General features: G+C 41.6%; 1 protein-coding gene across 1 annotated transcript in view; it reads right to left on the minus strand.

Annotated features, from left to right (window-relative positions):
• The window catches only part of cabp7b (calcium binding protein 7b), a 42087-nt gene extending 37732 nt beyond the window's left edge, over positions 1–4355 (minus strand). Inside the window, exons 1-2 of the mRNA XM_053617598.1 lie at positions 4325–4355; positions 1683–1826 (exon numbers count right to left, since the gene is read on the minus strand). Coding sequence (XP_053473573.1) covers positions 1683–1826; positions 4325–4355 — 175 coding nt within the window. The remainder of the gene's footprint in view (positions 1–1682; positions 1827–4324) is intronic.
• Between the last annotated feature and the right edge of the window lie 12966 nt (positions 4356–17321).

Consider the following 17321-nt stretch of genomic DNA (forward strand, 5'->3'; position numbering starts at 1 on the left):
CCATATCCAAAATGGATTTTGGCCAGATTTTGGATTTTATGGATTTTATTCATGATTTATTTCTTCATGAACTATTGAAGAAGAGGTTGTTGTAATCCCATGACATTAAAAAAAGTATATAGACACTGTATTGCTTTCACACGTTTTGGCAGCATCCACATAATAGTTGTATATTTGCTACTCTGGCTATACAAGTCAGATTGCACAGCTACTAATCACTTCACACATGAACTTATACTTTAGCAATTAGCATGCTTTTTTCCAACATACTGACATTATTGAAATGCCATGTTTTTTTAGTGAAGGGATGTGCATTACTTTTATACAATGACTGTATATATGGGTGAACATCATAACAGGCATTCAGTGAAGCCAAAATTTGTCTGAGGCCCTCTAGTGACTGGCTGCAGTAAAATTTATTTTATTTATTTTTACTAACTACTTACTGCAGGTGACATAGCTAGATGAAAATCATGGAGAACAGTGATTCCCCCCATCCCCCTGAAAAATTGGTTGTGTTGAGTGTAAATGGGAGCCATGCTGTCTACTCAGTCCATACAGTCATTGCATTTATAACGTTAGGTAGGCCAGTGCCAAATTTGGTTATGTTTGGCTCCATGATTTTTGAGTGCTCTTGATAATGAACATTATAATGAGAATGATCTCTTAATTAGTAGGCTAAACTAGTCACAAAAATAAACTAGAAAATACATAGCCCCATGCAGCTATAGTCTCACTGACATCTAATGGCTGTAATATGACAGCACTATTTCTAGACTATAATAGTCAAGTGATCAGCAAATTTGGAATGAGTGTGCTAGAATCTGTAAAATAGGAAAAGTGTGTAGCTGAAAAATAAAAAGCAACTGTAAATACTAAAAAGAGAAATCTAAAATTATTTTTTAACTTATTTCATTGACTTACATTATATAACCTATATTAATGACTATTATCAGTTTGGGGATTTCATAAGAAAGATAATTTCTTAGCTATCTAAATAGCTATCTATTACTGATCATGTAGTCTAATTCATGATGACCTTTCAGTTGCATCAAAGGCAGCAGTGAAAGTCCTTTGTGTGATTATTGACAACAGTCTCTCATTTGTTTATATAGATTACCCACGTAGTTATTGTTGCTCATGTACAGTAGATTACTCAATGCTAGGATAATCTTTTTTTCATTGTAGAAACATTGTTAAGCTGAGTACATTGCTAAGAAATACAATCACCGTCCACTTTAATAGGAACACCTGTACACCTGCATGATCATGTATCCAATCAGCCAATCATTTGGCAGCAGCACAGCCCATTTGGCACCAACAACCATGCCATGGTTAGCCACAGAGGTCACACTTTTTTCCCATTCTGATGTTTGATATGAACATTAACTGAAGCTCTTGACCTATATCTGCATGATTTTATGTATTCTGCTGTTGCCGAGTTTTTTTTTTTTTTTCTTTGGCACTACTGCCTCTGGCTTGCTCATTAGGGATCTAGATCAGCATCTGGATTACTCTAAACGTGCTTTGTGTCAATTGTTGAAACCACTATACAAATAAAATGGAACGGAGTTAAATTAAAGAGATTACACTATTACACTCACTCTCTTCTGATTCCTACAGTTTGCAGCATGTCACAATTACTTCAGTATGAGTAAAATAAAATGCTTAAAAAAGTGTACCATCCATGTCCAGTCTCTTGATGATGACCTCCAGCTCCACCTCATTGGGCATATAGCCCAGAGATCTCATGGCCATGCCCAGCTCCTGCTTTGAGATGAATCCATTTCCATCACGATCAAACACTTTAAAGGCCTCTCGGATCTCTGTGGAGGTGCCACACACATGATCAGTTTCTCCTGAAACTTAAACTACTGAATTGCACTTTAAGTGTTCATGTAAAAGATGCATTTAACTTTTTTCCTTGGAAATGTGGGCATAAACTTAACCTATGCCAAGTAATGAACAATACATTTGTGGCCATGTTTGACATGTTTTACATCTGCACAAGACTAAACAAAATAAACTAAAATGGCAGTAGGTTAAGTGGTCTCCACAGATTTAATCTGCCACTATCAATTATTAAATTTTCCTCAAAACAAGTCACTTCTCTGCATATACAGTCTCCTCCAAAACTATAGGAATGGCAAGGCCATTTCATTTGTCCGTGCTTTACACCAAAGACATTTGGGTTTAAGATCAAAAGATAGATATGCAACAAAAGTTTAGGATTTCAGCTTTTATTTCCTGGTAGTTACATCTAGATGTTTTAAACAACATTAAACATGTATCAGACCACCCAATTTTTAGGTGAGCAAAAGTATGGGAACAGATAAGTCTTGAAGTAAATAACAATTAATATTTGGTTGCATATCCCTTGCTTACAATAACTGCCAATAACAATTAAGCCTGTGACTCATTCAGTATGTTTACATGGACAACAATAATCCAATATTAACATGATTAAGACAATACTCTGATTAAGAAACTACCATGTAAACAGCCATTTTTAATTATTTAATAATCCGACTAAAGTCATACTCGAAGTAAACACAAATTGAATTAAGACACTGGAGTATTCCTGTTTTAGCCGTATTATCGGCGTGTGTTATAGACACGTACACACCTTAATCACACTATTAACGTCGTGTGGGAGTTTTCACCGCATTTTGTGACAGGACACGTACACACACGGCAGTGTTCAACCATTTGACGGCAAACAAGACAGCACGTCTGTGTCCGAAACCACGTACTTACCTATTATATAGTATCTGAGCTACTATATAGTAGGTAAGTACACGGTTTGGGACGCTGCCCACGGCTTCAAGCAGTCGACTATTTGCAAGTATAGCATGACTAATAATCAAATAACGAAAAATGAAACACCCAAAACTATATACGGTACCATAATGAAGACTAACTGTATGTTGATGCGTAAAATTCTGGAGGGAACGTCAGACGGCGTGGCGCGGTGACGTAATGACGTGTGCCGTTAATCGCTCTATGATCTATAACGTAAAACGAGAACATGAAAGGAGTATTCTAAAAGCAACTCATGTAAACACCTTAATCACAATATTGTCTTACTCAGAATAAGGTCAGTAATTAGATTACTGCTGTCCATGTAAACGTAGTCATTGACATCACTAATTTGTTGGTTTCTTCTTTTGTGATGCTTTTTCAGGCTTTTGCTGCAACCTCTTTCAGTTGTTTGTTTTTGGGGGTTTCTCCCTTCAGTCTCCTCTTCAGGAGGTGAAATACATGCTCCACTGGGCTATGGTCCGGTGATTGACTTGGCCAGTCTAAAACCTTCCACCTTTTCCCCAGTCCTTTCTTGAGTTGGCAGTGTCTTTTGGATCACTGTCTCGCAGCATGATAAAGTTCCTTCAAATTTAGTATATCTCCATCTGAGCAAGTACTGATAGTCCCAAAGTACTTGGCCACCTTAATTGCTGCTTGCAGCTATATTTTTAGGGTAAGATTGGTTGACAGTAGCTCATGCAGAATGATTAAAACAACAAATTTATGCCATTACTGCTTCTGTGCTTCTACTGAAAATCACACTTCGCAACTGAACTGTGCAGGTCAGCTCAAATGCTGATTTTATTTAGTGAATTTATGTAGTAATTCCTGGACCCTGTCAACACCTGACACTATTCTTAATCATTTTAGATGAGGGTAAAATTTGCATCAGATGCAGCAGATAGGTGTTGATTTTAACCCGAGTTTCAGTACTGTGAGATGAAGCAGCACTGTACAGTGGCACTCATTGTTGGTGTGGATCTGCTGTTAATTCTAGATAGTATGAAAATAGTGTAGTAGTGTTCCACCTTCCGTTTCAATATTATTTTTATAGTTCTTGAGTTTGACACATGTTTTAGAGCATCTTACAATTAGATGGTCTTCTTCCTGGCCTTACACAAGCCAAAATCTTTGATAATCCATATATCTAACTGTGACACTCTCCCACAGTTTGGGCAGATTATGAGGAAGCTGAAGGCAGGCTTGGAACAACTCAAAAGGTGCTTTATTCTTTATCTTTTTCTTTTGTTTATCAGCATTTTTATTTCAATGAATGCACAAACACCCACACCCACCCACACACACACACACGGTTCTGTGCTGGTGTGCTCTCTCTCAAGGCCTTCGTCTCTCCACTTTTATCCTCGTCACCACTCACTGCAACACAGAACATTAGTATCATACATTAGTATGATTACATTAGTATAATTCGCTGCAGATGTGCCGTCCTTAACCGTCACCTTCTCTGGCTCCACCCTCCATTCACAAACCTGTGCTCAAGCACGCCCCCGCTTCCACATACCCCCGCTGCCAAACTCAGGCTGGGGAGCCATCCAGATCCTGGACTGGATCTGGCACTTACTTTTTATTAAGATCAGTCAGCGGGCTGGTGATATTGGAATAATTAGGTACAAACCTATGATAATAGCCAGCCAGTCCCTGAAAATGTTTCACCTCCGTTTTGGTCTTGGGTCTCAGGCAGGCCGGAATTGCTGCTGTCTTATCAATTTAGGGCTGCACCTGCACATGGTCCAAGTGGAAACCCAGATACTGTACTTCCACCTGCCCAATCGCATACTTCTTTGAGTTTGCCACGAGTCCCACCCACCTCAGCGATTTCAGAACAGCCCTCAGATGCTGCATTTGCCACTGCCAATCATTATAGATGATAATATCATTCATTTAAACAGTGGTATAAACAGCGTGCAGATGGAAGATTCTGTCCATGAGTCACTGGAACGTTTCGGGGGCCCCAAACAACCCAAAAAGAAGGGTACCACAACCCCTGGGGGTGTCTCATTGTGGTGCTCTATAAGGTTAGTGCAGCTGGGTAGAGGCGAGGACATGTCGGAAAACTCCGCCTGCAACTTGGCAATGTCCGTGATTTGGGATGGCGAGAGTTGGTCTCTGTAAGGGACCGGGGTTGGATTGAGACACCATTTTTAGATCTACCTCTGGTCCCTCTATGGTTTGACGAGGTTACAGTGGTAATCCTGCCGCACCCCACCTCCATCCTTTCTCTTAATCTCATAGTCGACATCCCCAACCCACCGTGTGACCTCAAAGGGCCACTTGTAATTTTGAGCTCGATGGGGGTAGCTAAACGAGCACTTTATCTCCTAGCCAAGTACCCCGTTATACAGTCAGGACTGACATTCCTGTGCCTGATGCAAATTCTCATGTGTTATGTGGCTACGGTGTAGAGTTTTCTCTCAGGTCAAGAACACTAAATTTTGAATCATGCAGCGAGGCTTTTGCCCATACAATAATTCAAACAGGGAAACTTACAGATCATGTATTTAAGTGTTTGATTAAACCATTCGACCAGCTCCTAGATCTGTGGATGTTAAGTGCTAGTGCGAATTAATTTAACCCCAAGCAATATGTAAAGCTTACCTAATTTTTGTGACATGAAAGACGTGCCCTTATCAGTCAGGATCTTTTTTTGATTCCAACTCAGGAGATAAGACTGAAGAGTCCACAACATTACATGTGGAGATGTTGCAGAGAGGCACTGCTTCCAGGTATCACATTGTGTAGTCCACTAGAACTAACACAAAGCGATGTCCTCGTGCAGTCCAATCTAATGGCCCAATGAGGTCCATGCCAATTCTTTGGGAAAGGGACTTCGATTAATGGAAGTGAGCATGAGGAGGCGGGGACATGTATGAGCGCTAGTTTGTGAATGGAGTGCAGAGCCGGAGAAGGCAAGTGGTAAGGAATTTACACCCATGGAGAATTCTTTTAATAACTATTCTCTGTTGCAGTGAGATGAGGCAAGTATAAGAGGAAAAGAGATATGTGCCTCAAGAGAGAGGAAAATGCTGAAAAGTGGAAAAGGAAAAATAAAGAGTGCTATGTGGATTCAATACTGCCTCTGCCTTCCTTCTCATTGCCGACCTAAGGGAGTGTTACACTGGTGCTGAAACCCAGGAGAGAAGGAAGTCGCCGTCATGGAGTCCTCACCACTGGCGGACCTCATGCCGTCCCTCACCAACCTCCACCATACCCAACATCAGGCCTTCCTCCAACTGTGTCATGACCAAGAGCAATATCTGCTCAATGCAGATCTGCTCACAGGTAGAGGACCAGCGGGTGCTCCAGGGCCTGGTACAGCAGGCTGGTATTCCAGGCCCCACATTGCACTTGCCAAGATGGGACCGCAAGATGACTTGGAGGCCTTCCTGGTGCTGTATGAGCTCTCCGCGGTGGAGTGGGGCTCCATGGGCGGCCTGTGATTCAAAATACAGCAGCACGCCTCGTCTTCAACCAGCCCAAAAGGACTCATGTCACACCCCTCTTCATCTACCTCCACTGGCTTCCTGTAGCTGCCCATATCAAATTCAAGGCCTTGATGCTTATGTACAAGACCTTGTCTGGAACAGCACCCCCCTACCTCAACACTCTCCTGAAGGCTTATGTTCCCTCACGCAATCTGCAATCGGTTAATAACCAATGCTTAGTAGTTCCTACTCAGGTCAAGGTCCCTTTCGAGAACCTTCACACTAACTGTCCCTCAGTAGTGGAAGGAACTTCCAACCTCAATCTGGATAAAAGAATACCTCAATCTGGACAGCAGAATCTGTCACTATTTTCAAAAAACAGCTAAAGACGAACCTCTTCCATGAATACTTAACTAACCCCTAAAACCCCAACCCGACATTATCCTTAAAAAAAAATAGGTGGCTTACAATCTCTACTCTGCACACTTTGCTTTTCTAGAACTCAATTAAAAATCCTGTTTGGTAGCACTACTTGTATTGTTCTTGATATATTGCTTTGCTTGTATTTCCTAATTTGTAAGTCACTTTGGAAAAAAAGCGTCTGTTAAATTAATAAATGTAAAGTAAATGTAAATGTCTGTTGCTGCTTCTGTCTGGCGAGACCCAGCTCACAGTACAACAGCTACTGGTTGCCAACATGCTGGAGTACCCAGACCTGAAACGGGCATTTTTTTCAGCGGGTATGCCGAACCGAACAGCAATGTCAGCGCTTCCAGTCACTGACCTTCAGCAAGCTCAGCAGCCCATTTACCTTCACCCAGAAACTCTGGGATATTTGCTGGAGGTAGTTTCTGGCCAAGGGATGTGGCGTCGAGGATGTGATCAAACTGGTGGTGCTGGAGCAGTTTGTTGCCCGACTTCCGGAAGGCATGGCAGAGTGGGTCTAGTGTCATCGTCGAGTGTGGCTTGACGAGGCAGTCCAGCTGGCAGAGGACCTCTTGGTGGCTTATCCGGGGGCAGGAGAGCCTCTCCCTTCTTCCTCTCTCTCGTTCTCACCCTCATGTCTCCCCACTCCTCCCCATACTTTCCCTGTTCCTGAGCCTCAAAGACAGCCTATTCCCTCAAGACATGTGTCCCGTACCCGTTCCTTCCCTCCCCCTCTGTTTTTGTCTCATCTTTCCTCCAGGTGGGTGAATCCAGGGCTGCAGGTACGAAAGTAATGCCTGGGTCGGTGCTGGTGTTGCCAAGACCAGTGCCATGTGATGGAGGTGGGAGCCATGGTCCAGCTCCTTGATGCACTGCAGGCTGCCCCCAATCAAGCTGGCATGTACTGGATTCCAGTGAGTGTTCAGGGGGGTAAATACCATGCATTGGTGGATTCAGGCTGTAACCAGACCTCAGTTCACCAAGGCTATGTTCAAAGAGAGGCATTGGGAAATGCATGTTTGGTGAAGATTAGGTGTGTGCACGGGGATGTTCACAAGTACACGATAGTGCCCATAGTCATCAAATTTCGGGGGTGAAAATATATAGGGGAGGTGGCAGTTAGTCCTTGCCTCACCCATCCACTAATTTTGGGGACAAATTGGTTTGGGTTTCAAGCATTAGTGCAAGAAATGTTTGTGGATGGGCCCTGCAGTAGTGGAAAATGGTGTGGAATGTGCGCAGCATTGACGGGAGAGGCGGTGCCAGGGCCATCGGTGTAAGCTCCACGTCAGCAAAACATTGAGAGTTGGGATTCCCCTTGGGGATTTTCCCTTGGAGCAGTTGCGCAATGAGACCCTTAGGCATGCCTTCATCCAAGAGACAGTAATCCAATGGTCAGCTGATCCAGCCAAATGTTGCGCTCTCCCACCCCAATTTTTTTAATTATTAAGGATAAGTTATATTGAGTGATGCAAAACACTCATAATCAGGAAAAAATAACGCAGTTATGGGTTCCAAGGAGCCGTCGGGAATTGTTATTTCAGGCAGCTCACCATAAACCCATGGCGGGGCACATAGGGCAGGGAAAAACACTGGACCGGCTCTTGGTCTGTGTTTATTCAGAGGTGTTGTGCGGCATGTCGCGAATGTCAGCTGGTGAATCCGCCAGCCACCCCTAAAGTGCCATTGCGCCCACTCTCGTTAATCAAGGTCCCCTTTGAAAGAATTGTTATGGACCTCATCGGGTCATTAGATTGATCTGAATGAGGGCATTGCTTTGTGTTAGTTTTAGTGGGCTACGCAACGCAACACTCGGAAGCGGTACCTCTCTGCAATATCTCCGCACAAAATGTTGGGGAGACACTCTTCCGCGTTATTTCCCGAGTCATTTATCCAAAGTAATCAAACACCTCTCACCAAATGTAAAAACTAATTGACCCCTGAAACATACAATCAGGATGTGCCACCTTTAGCAGCAATAACTGCAAACAAATGCTTCCGATAACTGGAGATCACCCTTTCACTTACTTCTAGGACTAGGACTTACTCCTATGCTTCGGATCATTATCTTGCTGCATAATCCAGTTGCTCGAGTTTCAATTTACGGACCGAAGACAGGACATTCTCCTTTAGTATTTTCTGTTAAAGAGCAGAATTCATGTTTCCCTCAATTATTGCAAGCTGCTCAAGCTCTGAAGCAGCAAAGCATCCCCACACCATCACACCACCATGCTTGACCAAAGGAATGATGTTCTTTTTGAGGAATTCTTTGTTTGGTTTACGCCAGATGTAACGGGACCCCTGTTTTCCAAACAGTTTCACTTTCGACTGATCAATCCACAGAATGTTTGAGTGGTTTGCTCCTGTAGCCTGGTCTAAACATTGCTTTACTGAACTCCAAAATAAAAATATATTTCTACCATATTTATGTAGTCACTGCTCCATATAGCTCATCAAGACCACACACGGTGAACAGAGCTGCACATCTCTGCTGTGCTTTGCAAAAAGAATTATTTAATTAATTTTTATAATATTAACTTGTATGGTCATTTTGCATATTTTTCATTGTTCTTAAATGATTGTTCTTTATTGTTATTAAAAGAAAATCCAAAGGTCATTAAAATGAAATGCTGATAAAAGGACCATATAAGCACTGGTCCAGCTTTATAGAAGATTCTGATAGTGTTTTCAGTGAACTTAACTTCAGGGAATTTAACAAACCCAAAAACTATAGCCTAAAATAAAAGTTTCTTGAACCGGGAAATACATTTTTTAAACATAGCTACCTTGCTTATATTAGAAAGCTTTCTCTTTTTTTTATTTGGCTCAGGAGTCAAATAAAGTTATCTAATAAAAATAACCCAAATAAATAAAAATAAAAATAAAATTATCCAGTGTTTCTAGGGCATAGTGATATGGTTCCCTTTCAAAGGGAACTTCGACGTTGCATTTAGCATAACAGTATGGGAGCGCCCTTGCGCGCATGACCGGTATCTGAAGCTTTGTAAAATCATGCCTCTACTTATAGGCCTGCAATGATCAGGTATCGTGGCAATTAAGCGCGTCACATGATATATATATGGCACCTGTGAACCACGCCGCCAGCCTTATTATCTTCAGTGAGACTGCATGTCCATTGTTTATGTGACAAAAAACGCTTCATTTCTACTCTATAGTTTCTCAAAATCTCTAAACTTTTCTATCCCTTTTTTAGAAAAAAGAAAAGAAAAGAGAGGAAAATAATGAGCGAGAAAGATTTCAGAAAGTGTGTTACGCCTTGCTCCCGTTTCATCACGGGAGGAGACGGACACGCTTTCTGTGTGAAGTGTCTGGGCATGGAGCATGCTACAGCAGCCCTCGAGGGGTCTGACTGTCAGCATTGTGAACATTTCACGATTAGGCAACTACGCTGTCGGCTCGCTCTCTTCTCGTCCGAAGGGAGTTGGGTTTCAGAGCCTAGCGGATCTGGTGAGCAGCACGGCTATATAGCGATGCCAAAGGTGGAGGAGGCGCTTGCGAGCCACCTCTCTCCATCAACGGCAGGTAATTTAGGGAGGCCAACTTTACCTTCTAAGCCATGTAAGGCCACCTCGGCATTGGTGGGTAAAGCCTATGCGGCAGCGGGTCTTGCTTGTGGGTCACTGCATACAATGGCAGTGTTGCAGGCCTACCAAGCAGACCAGCTGAGTGAGCTTGATACTGGGGAGGGAATTGGGCCAGAGGCAGTGGCAGAGCTGTGCCACGCCACAGATTTATCTCTCCGGGCGACCAAGCAAACGGCCCGTCATATCGACCGTTCAATGGGTAGCCTGGTTGTGGTGGAGAGGCACCTATGGCTCAACCTCTCAGGGATGGGGGACAAAGATAAGGTCTCCTTGCTGAACGCCCCTGTTAAACCTTCTGGCCTGTTTGGCGGCGCGGTTAATGCCATCGCCGACAGGTTTTTTTGAGGCAAAACAGCAAACGGCAGCTTTCAGCCAGTTCCTTCCCCGTCATGTCGAGTTCGCCTGGGCCTCCATGAGTGGAGCCCGGGCCAGCGCTAGTGTGAGGGAGGTGCAGAAGGCGAGTGTGGCGGCCCGCCTCCCCCCGCAGAAAGCCAGGGGGACCGGGCGGCCACAGCCACAGCCTGCTAAGAGGCCTGATCTAAGAATGATCATAAAAGCAAAGCAAGCTAGGAAGGAACGGTCCTGATGGGCCACGGAGGGACGTATCAGGGGACATGAGGTCATTATGGCAGTTAGCCCCCAGTGCTACTGTAGGGCCTGCCCTGGCCAAGGCCATCCCACGTTTTCAGCCTTCTCTGGTCAGCGAGCTGTCACAGGGAGACGGAAATCTGATGCTTTCCCTCGAATGAAATGTGGAAAAGCTAACATCACTGAAAGACCATTTGGCAGCATGGAAACTACTGCCAAATGTGTCTCCATGGGTTCTGTCTACCATAGAAAAGGGTTACCAGGTGCAGTTCAGAGCTCGACCCCCCCGATTCAGAGGTGTGCTCACCACAGTTGTCAGCACAGAGCAGAGCCCAATGTTAGCGCAGGAAGTAAGTTCGCTTTTGGACAAAGGGGCCATAGAACTTGTACCCCGTTCCCTAAGGGAGGGAGGTTTTTACAGCCGTTATTTCCTGGTCCGCAAAAAAGATGGGAGTATGTGGCCAATTTTAGATCTGCGTCATCTGAACCGTACTCTTCGGACATACAGGTTGAAGATGCTGACGCTCAAACTTATCATGCCACAGATTCAGTCCGAGGACTGGTTTGTGACGATAGATCTGAGAGATGCATATTTCCACATAGGAATATCGCCCAGTCACAGGAAGTTCCTGAGGTATGAGTTTGGAGACAACACATACCAATTTCGGGTTCTTCCCTTCGGGCTAGCTTTATCCCCTTGCACCTTCACAAAGTGTATGGATGCTGCTCTGGCTCCCTTGCGACTCCAGGGCATCTGTGTACTAAACTACCTGGACGACTGGTTAATTCTAGCACGATCCAGGGAACAGGCGGTTCAACATTGAGATGCTGTTCTCGCCCATATGAGGAGCTTGGGGCTCAGGTTGAACCTCAAGAAAAGTATGCTTTCTCCAGTGCAGAGGACAACTTTTCTAGGTGTTATATGGGATTCTACTACGATGAGAGCGTTTCTATCCCCAACATGTGTAGGATCGATCTTATCAACTCTGAGCAAGATAAAGCTAGGTCTGGGCATCCCCTCCAGTCTCTACGAGAGACTGTTGGGCCTTATGGCAGCAGCAGCCAACGTCATACCATTGGGCCTATTGCACATGAGACCATTTCAGTCGTGGCTGAAAAGTCGGGGGCTTCATCCAAGGATAAAACCTCTGAGAGTAATCAGTGTCACGCGGCGATGCCTACGTGCTCTGAGTATTTGGAGGTGCCCGCAGTTTCTAGTACTTAATACTTATGTACATGTGCTTTTTTGTTTGTTTTTTATTTTTAATAAATTTCCAAAGATTTCAAACAAACTTCTTTCATGTGGTCATAATGGCGTATTGTTTGTAGAATTTTGAGGAAATTTAATCCATTTTGGAATATGGCTGTAACATAACAAAATGTGGAAAAAGTGAAGTGCTGTGAATACTTTCCGGATGTACTGTATATCTTCTGATATATTAGTATATCGTCCTCTTAAGCCTCTGTTAAGCCTCTATTTTTTCTCTAAACTCAATTAACTACTCACTCTAGCCTATGCTGTATTCCCTTATGTTATCCTGCTTGGTGATATTCAATATACATTTTGACTCGGTCTGTTCTAATGCCAGTGACCTTACATTAATTTTGGATAATTTCAGTCTTGTACATGTCAACTTTCCTACTCACTACCGTGGTCACACACTTGATCTTGTTTGCACTTCAGGAATTAATAATGGCTCTGTCTCTGGCTCACACATTGCAATATCTGATCATAAACTGTTAGATTTGATTTCCCTCTTCCTAAATCTCCTCACAAAACTACTATTAATTATCACAATGTTAAATTGTCATGCGGCTCCTTGGTATAACCTCAGCTCTGACTGCTTAAACAAATTGGCAGACGTCTTGAGCCTGCCAAGAATATAGAAAAAGTGTAGGAAAAGTGGCCTGGAGGTGTATTACCAAGATTTCTGTGTTCACCAACTGAAATACAAGTCTGCTCTTAGTGCCACACATACAACATACTACTACTACTCCATAATTAGCACTGCTAAAAGTAGACCTAAGACATTATTTTCTACTGTTAACAAACTTATTAAACCTTCAACGCGTCATATTACTGGCTCATTTGACCTCTGCAACTCCTTCCTTCACTTTTTTGAAAATAAAATAAACTGTATTTATGAAACATTTTCTTTAAACTCTTCAGATGTTTCCTCTACCTGGTCTTCACCTCAGATCATAAAACGTGTCCTCTCTAACTCTCACCAGTCCATCCTCTGTTAGTGAGCTAATTGCTCAAACTAGCTCATCTACTTGATCCAGCACCTACCTCACTACTTAAAAGCTGCCTATCGGTAATCTCATCTCCTATTGCTCACTTGATCAACTGTTCTATTTCTTCTGGCTCTGTCCCGCTATCATTCAAAATGGCTGCAGTCACTCCTATTTTAAAGAAACCAGGGTTTGATTCTTCTGTTATGAATAATTTCAGACCTTTCGTTTCTAAGCTGCTTGAAAAAGTAGCCTTTCTCTAAAAATCTTGATCCCTATCAATCTGGTTTTCGATCAGGCCACATCACTGAAACAGCACTGTCAAAAATTACTAATGAACTCTTTCTGAATTTAATCTCTTTATGAATTTCTGCTGATTCTGGCTGTTTCACTGTTCTCATCTTGCTTGACTTTACAGCAGCCTTTGACACTGTATCTCATCACATACTTACCTCTCAGCTATCAGCTATCAGCTATTGGCAGTATGTGTAGTGCTATGTCTTGGTTTATATCGTATCTCACTGATAGACAATTTTTCATTACTATCCATAACTTCAAATCTTCTTCGTGTTCTCTCTCAAGGTGTCCGTCAAGTCTCTGTTCTTGGACCACTTCAGTATAATATGTTCAGTGGGAGAAATAAGTATTGCATGCGTTCAATATTCAACATATTTTTTGAAGGTGTCATTACAAATAAAGGCTTTTCCACTAAGTATTAAATAAATTTCAGTTTTCACTTTTTTCCTGTGTCATTCCACTTTATTACATATAACTTTACTTATGGACTTTAATGTTGTAAATTCTTTATATTTGCAGATTTCTTGAGTTAATACTGATGTCTGGTGAAATTTTGGAAATATTGGAAATAGATTTATTGATAAAAATGTTTTAATACTTATTTCCCCCACTGCATGCATGAGAACTGAAGCCATGTATTGCTTTTGAATTCTGCAATATAATATGGCAGGCACTAATGGCGAAGAAGGATGTGAGGCTGTAGCACTGCAGTGCTTTATTGTATCGCTACAAAACTTGAACACTATCCCTGCATCCCAATTGGCATACTATCCGTACTAAATAGTATCCGAGATTAGAATTTGTGTGTCCCAAATCGTAGTCTGTTGTAATGGGTATCCCAAAGGTACCCTGATGGTCTACTATTTCCAGCAGATTTTCAAAGTGTGGATCCATGGACACTCTAAGACCTTCACAACCTTATTGTTGCGAAACATATTGATGGAATCGGATACAGATGTATTTCAAAACTTCTGAACTTCTTCCAGTAAGCACCATTGGGGCCATTGCCCGCAAGTGGAAGCAAAGTCACTCTGTTATTAACCAGCCACGCACAGGAGCTCCTCGCAAGATTTCGGACTATGGAGTCAGAAGAATAGTCAGAAGAGTAGCCCAGGAGCCAAGGGCCACTCTGAAAGAGCTCCAAAAACACTTGGAGGCAGCAGGTACCATCGTCATACAGTAAACAATAGGAAATGCATTCCACCGCCATGGCCTCTATGCATGCTCACCCCACAAGACTCCATTACTAAAGAAAAGGCATGTCGAAGCTTGTTTAAAGTGTGCTACAACTCATTTGTAAATTTTGACAATAAACCTGGTTTGCATAATCGGGGTTGAATAATTTTGATTACAACTGTAAATCAGTGATAGCACTCAAACTGATAATTATTCAGGAAGTACAGCTGACTCCACTACCATCAGGCCCTCTAGCTCTCATAGCTATGATGCTCATGCTGAGTTAAAGGTTGCCACACCTTTTGTGCAGCTTGGTAACTGTTTGGTGGATGAGATGGCTAAAGCCTCTGTCATACTTCTTTTTTATGCACTAGCATATGCGCACAGTCATATACATAACCTTTCAAAGTACACTCTATTTGACATGTACGCATACACAGGTGGTAGACGCATGCGCATTACGACAAATTGCACTACAAATCTGTACTACAAGAGTCAGTACAGAGCAGTAAAGCAAGTCTTCTTGTGTGAAGGATGACAATGAAGAAGAATCACAACAACACAAAGGACAATGGAGGAGAAAGGCATGCTGCTTCACTTGTTGTTACTAGAGGAAGAAGAAATAAAAAAAAGCAAAAGAGAAGATGATCTGTGTGACCGCTCAACCAGAAAAAAGCTATTGAACTATTTAAATTGCTTTTGTTTGATTTGTTCATTGCAAACAGCTGAAAGTCTATAAATTTTGACAATAAAACTGATTTGCAATGGGGGTTGAATAATTTTGATTGTAACTGTATAACATTTATTTATAAAGTACCTACCGTGTGAGGTATATTTAAAAAAAAAAATCCTGTCATCTGCTAACACTAATGTTGTTCCACACCTGTATGTTCTTTTGAGGAACACAAAATGAGACAGAGTATTCAGTCTCACTCACCATTCATGTATTTTATAGAAAAAAAGATGCAGTGAATGGTAACTGAAGATAAAAGTCATACAGTTTTGGAACAATTCATACAGGTTTGTTCAATTCAGCTCACTCTTTTTGTAGTGTGGACAATGTTACATACACTATATCATTTGCAAAGTAAGCCTGGTTGAGTTTATACTTTAGAATTTAGAATGTTGTGTTATACTGGTCAAATTTGACAAATAAATGTTTAATTAAAATGTTAATGTGTGTACAGTTGCTTTATGTTTATCATTTGGTTTCATTAGATATATTGACCTCAAGTAAAATACTCCTGGAGCAAGGGGTAAATATAGTTTTAAAAAAATAATAAATGTAACATTTTTTAAAATAATTAATAGTCCAGAATAAATTAAATTCAATTAAAAACATTTAGCAACGATAGCACATTTGTTTTCTTAAATAATAATATTATTTTCCGTTACATCTCGTAGCTTTTCAATTATATCTACTATTTTTTTATTAATTGTTTTGACTTGGGGTTACTATTGCATTGACTTATTTTATTTATATCTAATCAATTTTATATGTCATGGTACCATGTCATGTACATGGTAGTTACTGAGATGTACTTAAATTTTTTTACATACATTTACTCAATTCATTCATACTCAAATATCATATGTCTGATTTAACAGCTTAAAAATGTACTCAATATTTTTAAGTGTAAAAATGTTTCACCAAAAAAAAAATTGTACATTATAGTTATTTTTTTTTAGCATGAAAATTAACCTCTACCAGAAGTGATGGAAGGGCCAAAGTGTGGAGAACGAAAATATCTGTCCATGATCCAAAACATAAAAGCTCATCTGTGAAACATGGTGAAGGTAGTGTCATGGCTTGGGTTTGCATGGCTGCTTCTGGAATAAGCTCACTAATCTTTATTAATAATGTCACTCATGATGGTAGCAGCAGAATGAATTCAGAAGTTTACAGGAACATTTTGTCTGCCAATTTACAAAGAAAAGCATCCAAATTAATTGGGAGAAACTTTATCATGCAGCAAGACAATTATCCAAAACACACTGCCAAGTCAACAAAGGACTTTATCAGGGGGAAAAGTGGAAGGTTTTAGACTGGCCAAGTCAATCACCAGACCTTAAACCAATTCAGTATGCATTTCAACTCCTGAAGAAGGGACTGAAGGGAGAAATGCCCCAAAACAAACAACAATTGAAAGACACTGCAGTATCTAGAAATGTATCACAAACCAAGAAATGAACAATTTGGTGATGTCAGTGAGATGCAGGCTTGATTCAGTTATTGCAAGCAAGGGATATGCAACCAATTATTACAACCAATTATTTAATTTACTTCAAGACTTATCTGTTCCTATACTTTTGCTTGCCTAAAAATTGTGTTCTGGTGCTTGGAACTTGGAAGTTATGGCAATTATGCGCTCCCATTGTTGCTGGCTTGCATTCTAAGATGCTGTCGGAAAAGGAGAAAAGACAAAAGTGCTGATATTCTTTGCAGATCACGGAAATGATCCTTCAACTCTTCTCTCCCCAGTATCTTCTTAGACAACATTCAGTCTGGATAACAAACTTGACAAACTTAATGCGATAATCACATTTCAACGGGACATACGGAACTGCTGCCTGCTGGCATTCTGTGAAACGTGGTTACACACAGCAGTGCCCGACATGGCCACCACACCGGTGAGATTCTCCTTTTTTTTTGTCAAGACAGAACACTAAACTCTGGTAAGAGCAGAGTTTGGGGCATGGACGTTACGGTCTTAGCAACACACTACTACCCAGATCTCGAACTGCTCGC

This window comes from Ictalurus furcatus, chromosome 28, assembly GCF_023375685.1.
Source record: "Ictalurus furcatus strain D&B chromosome 28, Billie_1.0, whole genome shotgun sequence".
Lineage (NCBI taxonomy): Eukaryota > Metazoa > Chordata > Actinopteri > Siluriformes > Ictaluridae > Ictalurus > Ictalurus furcatus.